Here is a 14,095-nt window from a genome sequence, read left to right on the forward strand (position 1 = left end):
ATGGAGCCTATCCCAGCTGACATTGGGTGAAAGGCAGACTACCTGTCTGCCAATCAATCACAAGACACATAATGAGCCAGACAACCATTCACACTCATATTCATACTGTCAGTGGGTGGGAACTGAACTGCTGCCAACACGGAAATCATCCAGCCGTCCATTTTCTATTGCACTTGGCAGCATAAGGGTTGTGGGTGAACAGGTGCCAATCCCAGCTGACTTCGGACGAGACGTGCAGTACACCCTGGAATGGTCGCCAGCTAATTGCAGGGCACATATAGACAGACAAGCATTCACAGTCACATTCTCACTTATGGACAATTTAGAGTCTTCCATCGACTTACCATGTTGATAGAATGTCAGAGGAAGTTGGAGTACCTGCCGAAAACCCACACGGTACGGGTAGAAGTTAGAACATGCAAACTTTACATACAAAGGCCGGAGCCCAGATTTGAAACAAAAAACTCACAACTGTTAGGCCAACGTGCCCTCTTCATCAATGGCGACTGCATAGAGATGGTCCACACCTTCACCTTCTTGGGCAATCTTTGCCGACCTCTCCCGGTATGGAAATACTGTACGTCGGCTGTCATCAAGAAGGCACAGCATCATCTCCAATTCCTGAAGGTGCTCAGGAATAAAAACATCTGCTGAAAGCTGGTTGTGACCTTCTACCGCACGACCATCAAGAGCATTCTGACCTACTGCATCACAGTGTGGTTCTCTCATTGCACAGAGGAAGAAGAGAGGAGGTTAAGGTTGTTTCTGCTCTCAGTGGAACTTCTCCTTGAGCCGCCAGAGGCCCTCTTGTCCAGACCTCCTTTGGAAGTGACAGATGCTCAGCAGCAGTTCTCTGAAGAACTGCTTCACTCCCCACTAAAAGTATTGGAACAGTGAGACTGATTCCTTTATGCTTTGCTGTACACTTAAAACATTTGTGTTTGACATCAAAACATGAAAATGAGACGAGACGAACAAAGGCTCCAGATAGGGGTCAAGACAGCGTGGAGGATCATCGACTGTCCCCTCCCCTCCCTGAAGGACATCTTCATGTCCCGTTGCCTCAGAAGAGCAGAGGCAATCATAGGTGACGACACCCACACTGCCCACCACCTCTTTGACCTGCCGCCTTCAGCACCAGAACAAACAGACTCAGACAGCTTCTTCCCATATGCCATCACTGCACTGAACTCACAATAACACCAACACTCATTCCATACTGCTTTGTACATTCAAAATTCATGACTCTGCTGCTACTGCGCATGCAACATTTATGGCTCACTGCACGATTTAGGTAGTATTGTTTAATATATGTTTATATTATTTTCTATTCTGTTTTGTTCTTGAAACACAAACTTGGAGTTGCATCCCAATTTTGGAATTTTGCATCTCCACCATACAATGACAACAAAGGCTTTCTATACTATTGTATTCTATTCTAATCACTAATCCATAAAAGTGACTGCCTATATTAGAAGAGATGATATAAATCCAGGCGGCACGGTGGCCGACTGGTTAGAGCATCAGCCTCACAGTTCTGAGGTGCGGGGTTCAATCCCCGTCCCCGCCTGTGTGGAGTTTGCATGTTCTCCCCGTGCCTGCGTGGGTTTTCTCCGGGCACTCCGGTTTCCTCCCACATCCCAAAAACATGCATTAATTGGTGACTCTAAATTGCCCGTAAGCATGACTGTGTGTGCGAATGGTTGTTTGTTTCAATGTGCCCTGCGATTGGCTGGCAACCAGTTCAAGGTGTACCCCGCCTCCTGCCCGATGACAGCTGGGATAGGCTCCAGCACGCCCGCGACCCTAGTGAGGAGAAGCGGCTCAGATAATGGATGGATATAAATCCATAAGATGTCTGATGGGGTGCATGTTAAGCATTTCTGTATTTCCCTTTCTCACACTGGCATTTTGTTGTTGTTTAAAGCAACATTTTATTCACAGATAAATACATCCTGAATCAAAATTGAGCAAAAACTGAAAGTCCCAGAATACCCAAAATACCACTTCAGTTTAATTCATTTGACACACACACACACATATCTCTGGTCGGCACATTGATTAATTGATTGTTGTAAACTAATAATTGTATTGACTCCTCAGGCCTTTACCATCTACTTAGCCTGCGTCTCCTAAGCTCCACTGGGTCACGTGACAGTGATGCGCAGGGCATCCATCACCCCATCAGAGAGCAAAGGCCTTGAGAAGACGTTGATGGGAGGGGCAAATTCCTTTTCACCACATCAGCAAGGAGAGGCACAAAAAATATATAATAGGAAAATCAGTAAAAGATTCTGTCCTTAGTGTCACTCAATCAGCTTTTGTGCAGGGCCCACATCATTATGCATGCTTCATTGAGAGCAAAACTACCAAAGCCATTATTAGTAATGGTACTCGTACTGTCCCAGCACCACTGTGCGGCTCACATTAGATGCGTTGATATTATCAGCAGTATCTGTGCTGGAGACCACACATCAGAAGCATTTTCTTGTATCCATTTACTAGGTCACATGATACCTGCGAGTGCTAGAAACATCAATCATTGCATAAATCAGGGCATTGTTTGCGCTGTGTATCTGTGTAACTGCTTTGGCGCATGCAGGCGGCTGCAGCAATATGGAAATAATAACATGAATGTGGGACATCTTGATAAGTCACCTTTTTGTGCACTTTATTTTTATTTGCTATAATATCAACACTAACACGGCATTTCACACAATTCAATACACACTAATGATAAAGGGCAATTGGCATGCGTGTTTCTGGTTTACAAATACAGTGAGAACACAGCTCTGGTGTACTGGTTGACCTCTAATTTGTTAGAATTTTAAAACTAATGTTCAACAGTAGGGTGGGCACGGTGGCAACTGTTTACCACATCTACCTCACAGTTCTGAGGACACGGATTCAAATCCAGCCTCGCCTGTGTGGAGTTTGCATGTTCTCCTCATGCCTGTGTGGGTTTTCTCCGGGTACTCCGGTTTCCTCCCACTTTCCCAAAAGATGCATTGTAAGTTAATTGAAGACTCTAAATTGCCCATAGGTGTGAATGTGAGTGCAAATGGTTGGTTGTTTATGTGTGCCCTGCGATTGGCTAGCTACCAGTTCAGGGTGTACCCCGCCTCTCGCCCGAAGATAGCTGGGATGGGGTCTAGCACGCTCGCGACCCTAGTGAGGATAAGCAGAGTCAGACTGTTGCCTTTATAAAGCATTTTTTCACTTTACAGACAGTTTTAAAGACCCACACAAGTCATTATCGTGTTTGTTGTGTTTGTTTCTAAATACATTAAATACGTTTGAAGATAAGTGTTGAAAACATCTGCAAAGACAGAAAACAATACAGTTCTGAATTGTTGAGCTATAGCCTAAAACTTTTTCACCATTTCAGTTGCCTCGATTTTTTGGGTCGGGCTAAAACGGGGTCGCGCTGACATCACCAGGGAACAGCATGAGTTGGCCTGTCCCCACGATATAAATACCAAGCGCCCTTGTTCCATGCAGTGGCCATTCGGTGGAATTGCCACTTTCTTATGCATAATAACAACCCAGTGGGGACCGATGTGCATCACACTGCTGTGGCCGCTTTTAGTGCACCCTTTGGCGGCCATGACAGCGCGATGCCCACCGAATAACAACGGAGGCAAACGAGGGAAAATTGTTCCGGGGGATGCGGCTGCCTGTCATTATGCCGGGACGCAGTGGCTGCTTCTCTGAGACCATGAGAGCGTGTGCAATGAGAGAGTGTGTTCTGTGAGAGAAGACACGTTTGATTGACAGCTGAAGGTTCTGGGCAGACAGGGTTTTTCCGAGCATTCAGCCACACGCCCACAGCGTCTGCAAGATGATAGAACGTCTCAATTGACAATTTTGAAGCCTGATTTCACATTTGTTTTTATTCATTCATTCATTGACTAGGTTCTCATCAATACCGGTACTCCGTTCTGTTTCAAATGGAATTTTTTTTTTTGCCGTCCTATGTGGATTTTAGCATTGTTAACTGCCATACAAGTCTATAAAGAAGTGAACTGCTATACAATAAAAGAATGACGGTCATGGGTCGCGGTTTTTAACATTCTAAACTGTCATACAAGGGTTAAAAGAAAGTTAACTGCTGTGTAGTACAGTAAGTACACAATGTATGCATGACAGATGACACGTGACAAACATGCAGAGTGAGGATAAACTGTCTGTGTCTCTTAGACTGGATTTACATGCATGGTTCAAGGGACACAGTTCAGATTTTTTCCTCTCAAAGTAGCACAATTGTAATATGCATCATGGCAGCATAAATAGAACAAAAAGCATGGATTCAGATATCTTCAGACTGGAATCATCCCTCTTCCAAATGTGGATAAAAATCAGATGCATATCAGATTTCTGTCAATGCGACTGCAGTGTAAATGCACAGATTGGATATACCCAGTCAATGTGAGCTTGAACTAATGGAAGTACCCATGATTTGATCTGTATACACCCTGGCCAATCAACACAAATAAACACATTTAAGAACACCCGCTGTAAATCTAAACTACAGTGAAAGTATGAACAATTATATATGGTCTAAATATGCTACATCATCCACATGGGATAATGTCCTTTGAAATGTACATGGAAAAATTCCCCAAAACTTGATATAGCAGGACCTACAATGTAAATCTAGCCTTATTATTGATGCTGTTAATGCTATGGCCATATTGTACATGTCTTCTATACCACTTTCATTGCTATGTCACAATTATGTACAGTAGGTTAAAATTTCCTGTTCTGTTGTCATTATCACTGCTGTCTTCTTAAGCATCACTGCAGGTAATCGTCTGTGATGGCATCACAAAAAACACGATAATTCTTGATGCTGACTGAGCTCGGATCTCACATGATATGCTGACCTCATGTATGATAAAGGTTCAAGCTCAGAGTTTTTGTTTTTTGTTCACTACGCAGCCCTGCTGTTAACTGGCAAATCTGGCAGACTGAGGTGGAGGCAGAGTGATTGGCTTCGCTCCAGTTTGGCAAAGTCTTGTACGCATCAACATATTCAAGGTGAATGAGTCATTGACGTAACACTGAGACATGGTGAGGCCTAATGACCCTTACCTGCACGTACGCTCATACGTCCAAGGACTTTAATGATAGCACATGTAACAGAGGGTCATCACCTGCAGATTTTTGTGGACGCCAGGTCACAGGCGTTAATGTGAAATGTAAATGGGTTTATATGTTCGCTCGCCCTACTTATCATTGGGAACTTTTATGTCGAAGTGGCAAATCAGAGTGAAGAGGCCTGTGTGTAGGCACATGATGACAGGCGTTTTTGTAAACAATGTGACTCAACCACAGAGTGAGTTATGAAAATGAAAAAATGCTGTGAAAGACAGAGTTTCATTGCTCGAATCTGATCTGCGTATCTGCAGTGATATGAGGGGTGGAGGGGGTGTTGTAATGTTGTGCTGAAGTGTGTTTATGAATTTATGTGCAATTGCACACACACTCAGTCTTACTGTGTGACCAGCGCTAATTGCGTCTTTGTTATCTGCAGCTGTTCAGTTTTCAAGAAAATAAAGATGGCACGCACATTACGTGATGTCAGCCTCATGCGCTGATTTTGTCCACTGCAGCTTGTCATTCTTTTAACAGAATTGGATAATATTTACATATCAGGTCTGAATGTTCATTATAAATTTAGCAGGCCATTAGGATGTTTATGGGAGTTATCAGGTTTATTAAGCCTGGCTGAATCTGTCTGTGCCAAGTTGTTACTTTCCACAGGTATTTGGTTACCACACTAAGTGCACAGTGACGGCTATAAGTCTATGACATATTTTCCTTCCAGCAGTCATGGCTATCAACGCATCCCAGGGGCCATATTCAAGCACCTTGTCCAGCTTCAGCATCCCTTTTCACCAAGTTAATGGCTTGTGCCGTGTTCTTACATCTCACATCCCTCCCCTACAATTTTGTGTCTTTCCAAAGGCACATTTAGTTTTCCCTGCACCAAACTTCCCCAGCCATTTGTCAGCTAGTCCTCAGCTGGGTTCCCACTGCACTCTACAGTTCACTAACCCAGCATCTGCACATATCACTGCGAGAGGGCTACTATCCAAGCCATTACCCTTCTGTGGCAACCAGCTTCGCTGCAGCTGTCTTGCTAAAGAAACACCAAGCCCCCTGGTTCCTCACCGGTATGGCTGCAGGGTAGCGGGAGTCAAGAAAAGACAGATGACTTTCAAGTGCTTCCCACTTGAGGGGTAGCCGTCAAGCCGCTCCAGTCAGAGCCGGAGTTGACAGTGCAAGCGCCGCAGATCTTTGGTCATTCATTACGCACGGCTGAGCCGCTCCCTCTTTTTCTCCCAGTGCCCTTCCATCTCCCCATCCTGCCTTTCTCCTGCTCCTCCTCTGCTGTGTTACAGCAGGCTCTCCCCCATGACTGCAGGGGGGGGGGGGTATCCAGCGCTGCACCATTGCATGTGCAGGGGAGGAGAGAGAGAACGCCAAGGGAGAAAAATCTGGATCGCTGCGCCCCTCATGTGCTCCGTTGTTGTTGATTTTTTTTCCCCCTCCTCGAGGAGGGATCCTGCCTGCCTTCTCAGGAGCAGAGTTACGCATGGGCTTACTGCGCTACTGCGGAGCATCACCTAACGGGGTGCAGAGACACACACAAGCGTGCCATCATAGCCTTAGAAACCACAGTGATGCTAGCTAATGACTACTGACCCGTCATCTGAAGAGACATTCTGAGCCTGTAGCCTAAACAAGTCAGCCTAATCACAAAGAGAGACATCTAAACCATTGTGGATCACTTCACAAATGCATTGATGTCATCCTATATGACACCCACTTAAGATATACCCACATACAAAGGTTTGTAATTTATACTCTGGCCCAGTGCTGTCCATAGGCTCAAGGACCGCAGGCTACAGGAGTCTTGCGCCACATTGTGATTTATGTGGGGGATGAATGACTCCTAATCCACTAATTGGACAAACAAGGCTGCAGGATAGCATGCAGATAAATTGAAAAAAGTGAGTGAGGCAAACATAAATTGTGTGCATTATGCTTTAGGCCTAATATAGTATGTGGGTGTGCGTATATGTTATGTTTGCAGGGCATGGTTAAGCAATCTGGGACACTTTCCTCTCCCTCCCAGACAAAAAGTTTTACTGACATAAGGAACCATCTCACACCGTACTCCAGAGCACCAAAAATTAGGCATGTCTGACTAATCCGACTGGGGTCACACGCAGTTCAGCTCTAATAGTAAAATTTGCAAACGTCTCAGACAGTCTTTACCACCGCAAGGGGAAGATCATCAGCGGTTTCTTTTGTCATTTTTTGCTGAGAGTAATACTTTCTTTAATAAGGACACCTTGTCCAAGTAACCGGAAAAGCGCATAGGTGTATTTTATTTTTGCGCCACCTGACACAAGTAGAGGTACATCATAAATTATCCATCCATTCTTTTTTGGGGTCACAGAGAAGTTAGGGACCGTCCATGCTGGATTTGGATGAGAGGTGGGCTACTGTTCCCAGTGCACAAAGCAAGGTCAATAAAGGCATGCTTGGATGAGTTTGGTGTCAAACTACTTGAGAGTCCTGACCTCAACCCTTGGATGAAATAGAACAGAGACCATGTGAAATTCTCAAAGGCACACTAAAATCTTCTAATGCCCAGCTGTCCCAATACGGGGTGTCCCAAAAGTAACAATGCACTTCCTTTTTTTAAAATTTTTGTTTCAGGTACTATTTAAACAGATGTGAGGCCATCAGCATTGGACAGCTAAGGCTTTGCAGATTTTCTTGGCATATCATTCCCTTGCTTATGGCTCGCCAAATGACATTGGAGTAGCATTAAAAAGCCTAGCAAGAAGTTTTCTGTCCCCGACTGTAGTTCAGCATCACTGCATCAGTTTGAGAGCTTTATGGCCATCGCTCTACTCCAATGCGTATCCATTGCAAGTTTCTTAAACAGGATCTGTTCTACACAGCGCAAGTCCTGCTACTACCACCACTGATGAAAACACCGAACTGAATTCAGGTTGTTCAAAGGCTTAAATATTATAATGCTTAACAACCTGAAGGCGGTATTGGTAAAGCCTTATCACTCTCCAAAGCATCAGCTGAAGCAAGCTTTTTTCTGAAGCTGAGTTCCAGTACAGCCTTCCGGATAGACTTTCCCTGGCTTTCTCGGGATTTCTGCTGCATGGTTTGCAAAGAACAGATCCTGTTTCGAGAAACTTCCCATGGATAGCCTAAATGTTCATGTCTTGGAGCAGTGTGACGGCCATAAAGCTTGTCACACTGGTGCTGAACAGAAATGAACTGGCGGGGACAGAAAACATCTTGCCTGGTGGTAATTGTACAATGTGCTGTCAATAACCGAGTCATGGGCAAGGAAATGATATGCTTCCAGAACTGTAAAGCTGAAGATGTGAAATGCTGATGGCCTCTAGTCTGCCCGGGTAATTCCTGAAATGAAATAGAAAAAAGGAAGACACACATTGTACTGTTGATATTCTGGTTCAGGCCTTACTTTCATTACTTTGTGTCTCTAAATTTATGAAAATATTCACATATCAACGACTGTTGTGAAACCAATCCCCATTAACATTCTAAACACTGCACTGAGCAAACTGCAGCATTTCATTCTGTACACAAATTACTAAATTACTGAATGCACTCGGTTGAGAACTTAGTTATAAAGTTACAGGGGATAATTTTCTGAGCTGGTCACCGTAAATGTGCTTAGCTGGAGATGCTTTATCAAGCTCATTAACTTGAGTGACACTAAGATTTTTTTTCTTATTCATTTTTATTTGAAAACGTTCCTGTGTAAACGATCCCTTGATCTTAATTAAGTGTTTGCTTTCTGTGGCTGTACGTGTGAAAAAAGTGGAACACAATTTGTTCTGACGTATAAGATGTTTAAAGTTGCACACTGACAAAAAAAATGAATCAAAGTGAGCTCAGTTGAAAGTAGGTCAAATTGAGTGGAAATAAAACTTAATGCGCTAAGTAACTCCTCGAAATGATTAATTTGCTGATTTGAAGACTCACATTAGGAAGCTCCTACAATCAAATACTGTACATAATGGACAAAAACACATGGAGGAAAGGTGGGAAGGCATCTCCTGAGGGTCACTTTCTGGACTGGCATCTTTGCCCTCATCTTGTGCCCTTGTAGTTATCTGATTGTGGACTGGATGGAGTTCAGAGGGAAGGCTAATATCACAGAGGCCAGCAGAGACAGAGCAGAGCTGATGTTTTTGAATCACTGGGTCAGTGGGTCACAGACATCACTGGACATCCAGAAAGCCAAACCACTCTCATTGACACTCTTGAGGAATAGCTCATCATCGCCAAATGCTGCGGTGACTATGCCATCGCCTCTGCAACACACACATACACATGCACAAGCACACACACGCAGTGCTGTTACAGGAGTGCACCCCTCTGAGAGTTGCACACACACAGCTGATACAGAGAGCAGGCACCGAGAGACTGTAGCTGTGTTTAAACCCAATTACCAGTACACTCTATCGAATTAAACCAATGTTTTAATTAGGATTTCAGCAGTTGGGAAAGTGGGGGTAGGGGCTATAATGACATTAATTTGTCCAACTGAGAGGGTCTTGTAAATGAGTTTTTGTTGATCTACCATTCTTTTCATTGACCAATTATTGGAAAGGACCGGTGTTGGTACCTAAAGGGTAGAGCTGGGTGCATTGCAGTCTGTGGTGTACTTGGTCAACAGAGAAATGTCTGTGGGACATAAAATGCTTGTTTTCTTCACATCATCATCACAGAGCTACATAATAATAATGCATACCACTTATATAGCACTTTTCAAGGCACTCAAAAGTTTTACAATTGCACACATTCACTCCACAGTCACATCCTAGTGGTGGTAAGCTACTTTTGTACCCACAGATGCCATCTGACGGAAGCGTGGCTGCCATTCTGCGCCCATGGCGCCTCTGACCACCACCAAGAATCCAACCACATTCATTCATAGGCACTGTAGGTTAAATGTCTTGCCCAGGGACACGACGACATGCACTTAGGCGGGGTTACGAACCAGTCATCCTCCTGTTGCAGGGCATACACTTACCCTCTGCACCACGCCGCCCACAACATGCCAAAAGGAAAGAGCACAAAATACTGGATGGCCTCCATTGTTTACCATGCCATGTTCCTGTTTATGAGGCTGATACTGCTATTGCTATCCGGCCAACGCAACCCCAGAAGCTTTCCACACCGTACCATGACATGCTGATCTGGCTCACACTGCTTGGTGGAAACATGGCTAATACGGCCACAGTGATTAGACTTTCTGATTAGACTGGATCATCATACAAAGTATCTGGAATATCCTGCCTGGATTTAACAGTTTGACAATTTATTACAATTTGACTGAGCTTTTCAGTTAATTAGTGCCTCATGAGGCGTGACCACACTTCTAAAACACTCAAATATAGGCAGTAATTCATACAGACATACACACGTTAGTTTGATGAATAAACACAGAACACCGTCTCAACTAAGCTACAGTAATAGTTGTCATTTTTGACAGAGGATAAAGAATATATGCATGTGAGTATTGTTGTATGTTCTGTCTACATATGCCGTTAGTGTTCAAATACAAGTTATTTGATGGTTTATAACTACTGCAACAGCAAACCTAGTTTTGGAGGCCGTCCATGGCATTGTGTATTAGCATTAGGCTAGTGGACTTTCATAAGACAAAGTTAACGTGCTTTTGGCGTTATATATATATATATATATATATATATATATATATATATATATATATCCATCCATCCATCCATCCATTTTGTGTACCCCTTTATCCTCACAAGGGTCGCAGGCGTGCTGGAGCCTATCCCAGCTATCGTCGGGCGAGAGGCGGGCAGGGTACACCCTGAACTGGTCGGCAGCGAATCGCAGGGCATGCATATATATATATATATATATATATATATATATATACATATACACACACAGTAAGTCAGATTCGTTTCCGGTGAGGGTTGGACTTTGCCAAGGCTGTCCTTTGTCACCGATTCCATTTACAACTTTTATGGACAGAATTTCTAGGCGCAGACAAGATGTAGAAGGGGTCCGGTTTGGTGGCCTTGGTATTGCATCTCGTTTTGCAGATGATGTGGTTCTGTTGGCTTCCTCAAGCCGTGATCGCCAACTCTCACTGAAGCGGTTTGCAACCTAGTGTGAAATACAGCACCTCCAAATCAAAGACCTTGGTTCTCAGTCGGAAAAGTGTGGAGTGCCCTCTCTGGGTCGGGGATGAGATCCTGTCCCAAGTGGAGGAGTTCAAATATTTTGGGGTCTTCTTCACGAGTGAGGGAAGAATGGAACAGGAGATCGGGAGGCGGATCGGTTCAGCATCTGCATTGATGCGGACTTTGTATCGGTCTGTATCGGTGAAGAAGGCACTAACCCGAAAGGCCAAGCTCTCAATTTACCGGTCGATCTACGTTCCTACCCTCACCTATGGTGATGAGCTGTGGGTTATGACCGAAAGAACAAGACCCTGGATACAAGCGGCCGAAAAGAGTTTCCTCCGCAGGCACCCAAATTTTGTTCAGCAAACTTTAAACGTGCTTTGACATACTTTTTTTTTCAGCAACAGGGTCTTGTGTGATGAGCGTGCATACAGGCCATGGCGGTGGAGTACATTACTCACTGTTTTTCTTGTGACAACAGAACCTCCTAATTCCAGGTCTTTTTGAAGCTTTCCACAGGTGGTCCTTGCTTCTTGGACAACTCTTCTGATTATTCTTTGCACTCCTCTGTCAGAAATCTTGCAAGGAGCACCTGATAGAGGCAAATTTATGGCGGCATGATTGGCTTTCCACTTACGTATTATGGCCCCAAACGTGCTCACTGGAACATTCAGAAGCTTAGATATGCGCCTGTAACCAATGCCACCGTGTTTTGCAACAATAAGTTTGCGATGGTCTTGAGACAGCTCTCTACTCTTACCCATCATGAGATGTGTCTTGACTCACACCTTTGCAATGAGACCTTTTTGTAGGCCATCAGTTCAGACTGAACCAGCTGATATTCCTTTGCACTGACAAGGAAATACTAAGACACACACCTAAGACTGTTTGATTAATGATAGATTTTAGGTGTTGTCTTGGCTTTCCATGCCTTTTTGCACCTCCCTTTCTTCATGTGTTCAGTACTTTTTCCCTGTGTCATATCACATTTTTACACACAACCTAATTCCTAAGTTTATTTGTTCTACTTTCTTTGTATGTATGGATTGCTTGGGTTGTTCCCAACATCTTTAGTGAGAAAAATGGTGACATGTTAAATACTTATTTCAGCCGCTGTATATATACATACTATATATACTTACAGGGCTGAAAAATAAATATGCAAATAAAGTACAGATACCTGAAAAATCTGAAGAACAGTAACAAACTATTTGTCCTTTGTTACTTCGCACCGCTGCGTTTGCCCTTGGCAAAGATCAGCTCTTGTTTCACTTGTGGCTTCTGTTTTGTCTTCAAGCTGATGTGAATCTCAGGAATGAATGTTAATATATCCTCTCTCTCTCTCTCTCTTTATCTCTCTCTCTCTCTCTCTTCTTCCCTGCTTTCAGCAGCAGATGGCGTGCCAGTCCAGAAGGATGGGGAACAGGTAAGACCTTGTTCACCTTCTGGCAGAACTTTTCCCACAGGCAGACAAGCTGGGGAACCAACATGGCTGACTTGATGTAGTCAGTTTCACAACACCACAACTGCACTGTGAGCTTCGGCATTGAGAGGGATCGCACTCCTTGATGGGAGCTCTCTGTCAAGTGCCGCTCCTCATGCTTGTAGATGAGGAACGTAACGAGCTCTGCCATTTCCGTCGCCTTATTTTCCACCACATTGTGCTGCTCACGATGGGGTGGCGTAGCACTGGAAGGTTGAACAATGTCTGGCTCAATAGTCTCATTGCAGTCGCAGGATGTCTGATAAGTCAGTGACCATTGGCATTATAGCCTCTCCTCCACCTCTGGGACGAGGCACAGGACAGGAAGCCATTTTCAACTAAAACGCAGCTTCAGTGTTCAAACCAAATGTACTGCAGCGTGATTCCATAATTTATTTATGCACCATGCCTTTGCAGAGAGAAACCCCCCCACACCAATGATCATTTTTGGGGGACTTTTTTTTTTTTTTTTTAGAAGGAAGATGGATGTAGCTTCTTCACTGGGTGCACTCTACCACTCAAGTGTTAAACCTCTTCATCACACACACACTCCTGTGTGAGGAGCGTAAGAAACGACGAGTGAGAGAGGAAGTAACTATAAAGAATACATTACACAAAAACACAAGGAGTGAGGAAAATAACAAGTTGCTGGCTGTATTGATTAATGTGAGCAATCGCTGCACACCCTGCTGCAAGCAGCTGCCAAATATGCAAACTGACACATGATGTCAGTTAGTTGTAAATTAAAATCTATATTACAAAGTAAATTTCCAACCAAATGAAATGTAACAGTATGACACTAATCACTGCTGTGTCTCTATAGACCTACCAGAAATTATTCAGGTCATGTTATCATCAATATTTCCTAAAAATAACTTTTGGTTGATGATGAAACTGCTAACATATAATGTGAAACGCCATAGACTAACAAACGGAAATTAGCACAGATGTTACAGTAATTAGAAACCTTCAAACAATTGCTATTTTAACATACAGAGCAGCAACACACACAAATAGAGCATACAACAAATGAGAACTAAACATATTTAAACACCAAAATGTTCAGCCAAACCATATAATTTCTTCTAACAAAAATCTGCTATCTTCATGCTAACAGAATGCAAAGCGCCATAAAAGGGCTAATGTAAATAATCATAGATGTTACTTTTATTATAAACCTTTAAACAACTGTTACTTTACCACACACGGAGCAGCAACACATACAAACAACACACAACGATACTCACGTGTATATATTTTCTATGCTCCGTTGGAACAACAACTATTACTGTTGCGGACCTTCTCTGCTTCTTCTTGTTGCTGTTAATTGTGCTGCATCTCTTCCAGTAGACCTCAGTGCTCACTGGCATGTTGG

General features: G+C 43.6%; 1 protein-coding gene across 7 annotated transcripts in view; it reads left to right on the forward strand.

Moving 5' to 3' along the window:
• The window catches only part of fam131bb (family with sequence similarity 131 member Bb), a 30,156-nt gene that overhangs the window by 3,537 nt on the left and 12,524 nt on the right, over positions 1-14,095 (forward strand). For 4 of the 7 annotated variants that reach the window (XM_061776753.1, XM_061776749.1, XM_061776751.1 and 1 more), the window contains exon 2: positions 12,626-12,663. In XM_061776753.1, coding sequence (XP_061632737.1) covers positions 12,626-12,663 — 38 coding nt within the window. The remainder of the gene's footprint in view (positions 1-12,625; positions 12,664-14,095) is intronic. The other 3 variants (XM_061776750.1, XM_061776752.1, XM_061776755.1) reach the window with 1 other exon arrangement.

The sequence above is a fragment of the Phyllopteryx taeniolatus genome, chromosome 6 (assembly GCF_024500385.1).
Source record: "Phyllopteryx taeniolatus isolate TA_2022b chromosome 6, UOR_Ptae_1.2, whole genome shotgun sequence".
Taxonomy (NCBI): Eukaryota; Metazoa; Chordata; class Actinopteri; order Syngnathiformes; family Syngnathidae; genus Phyllopteryx; species Phyllopteryx taeniolatus.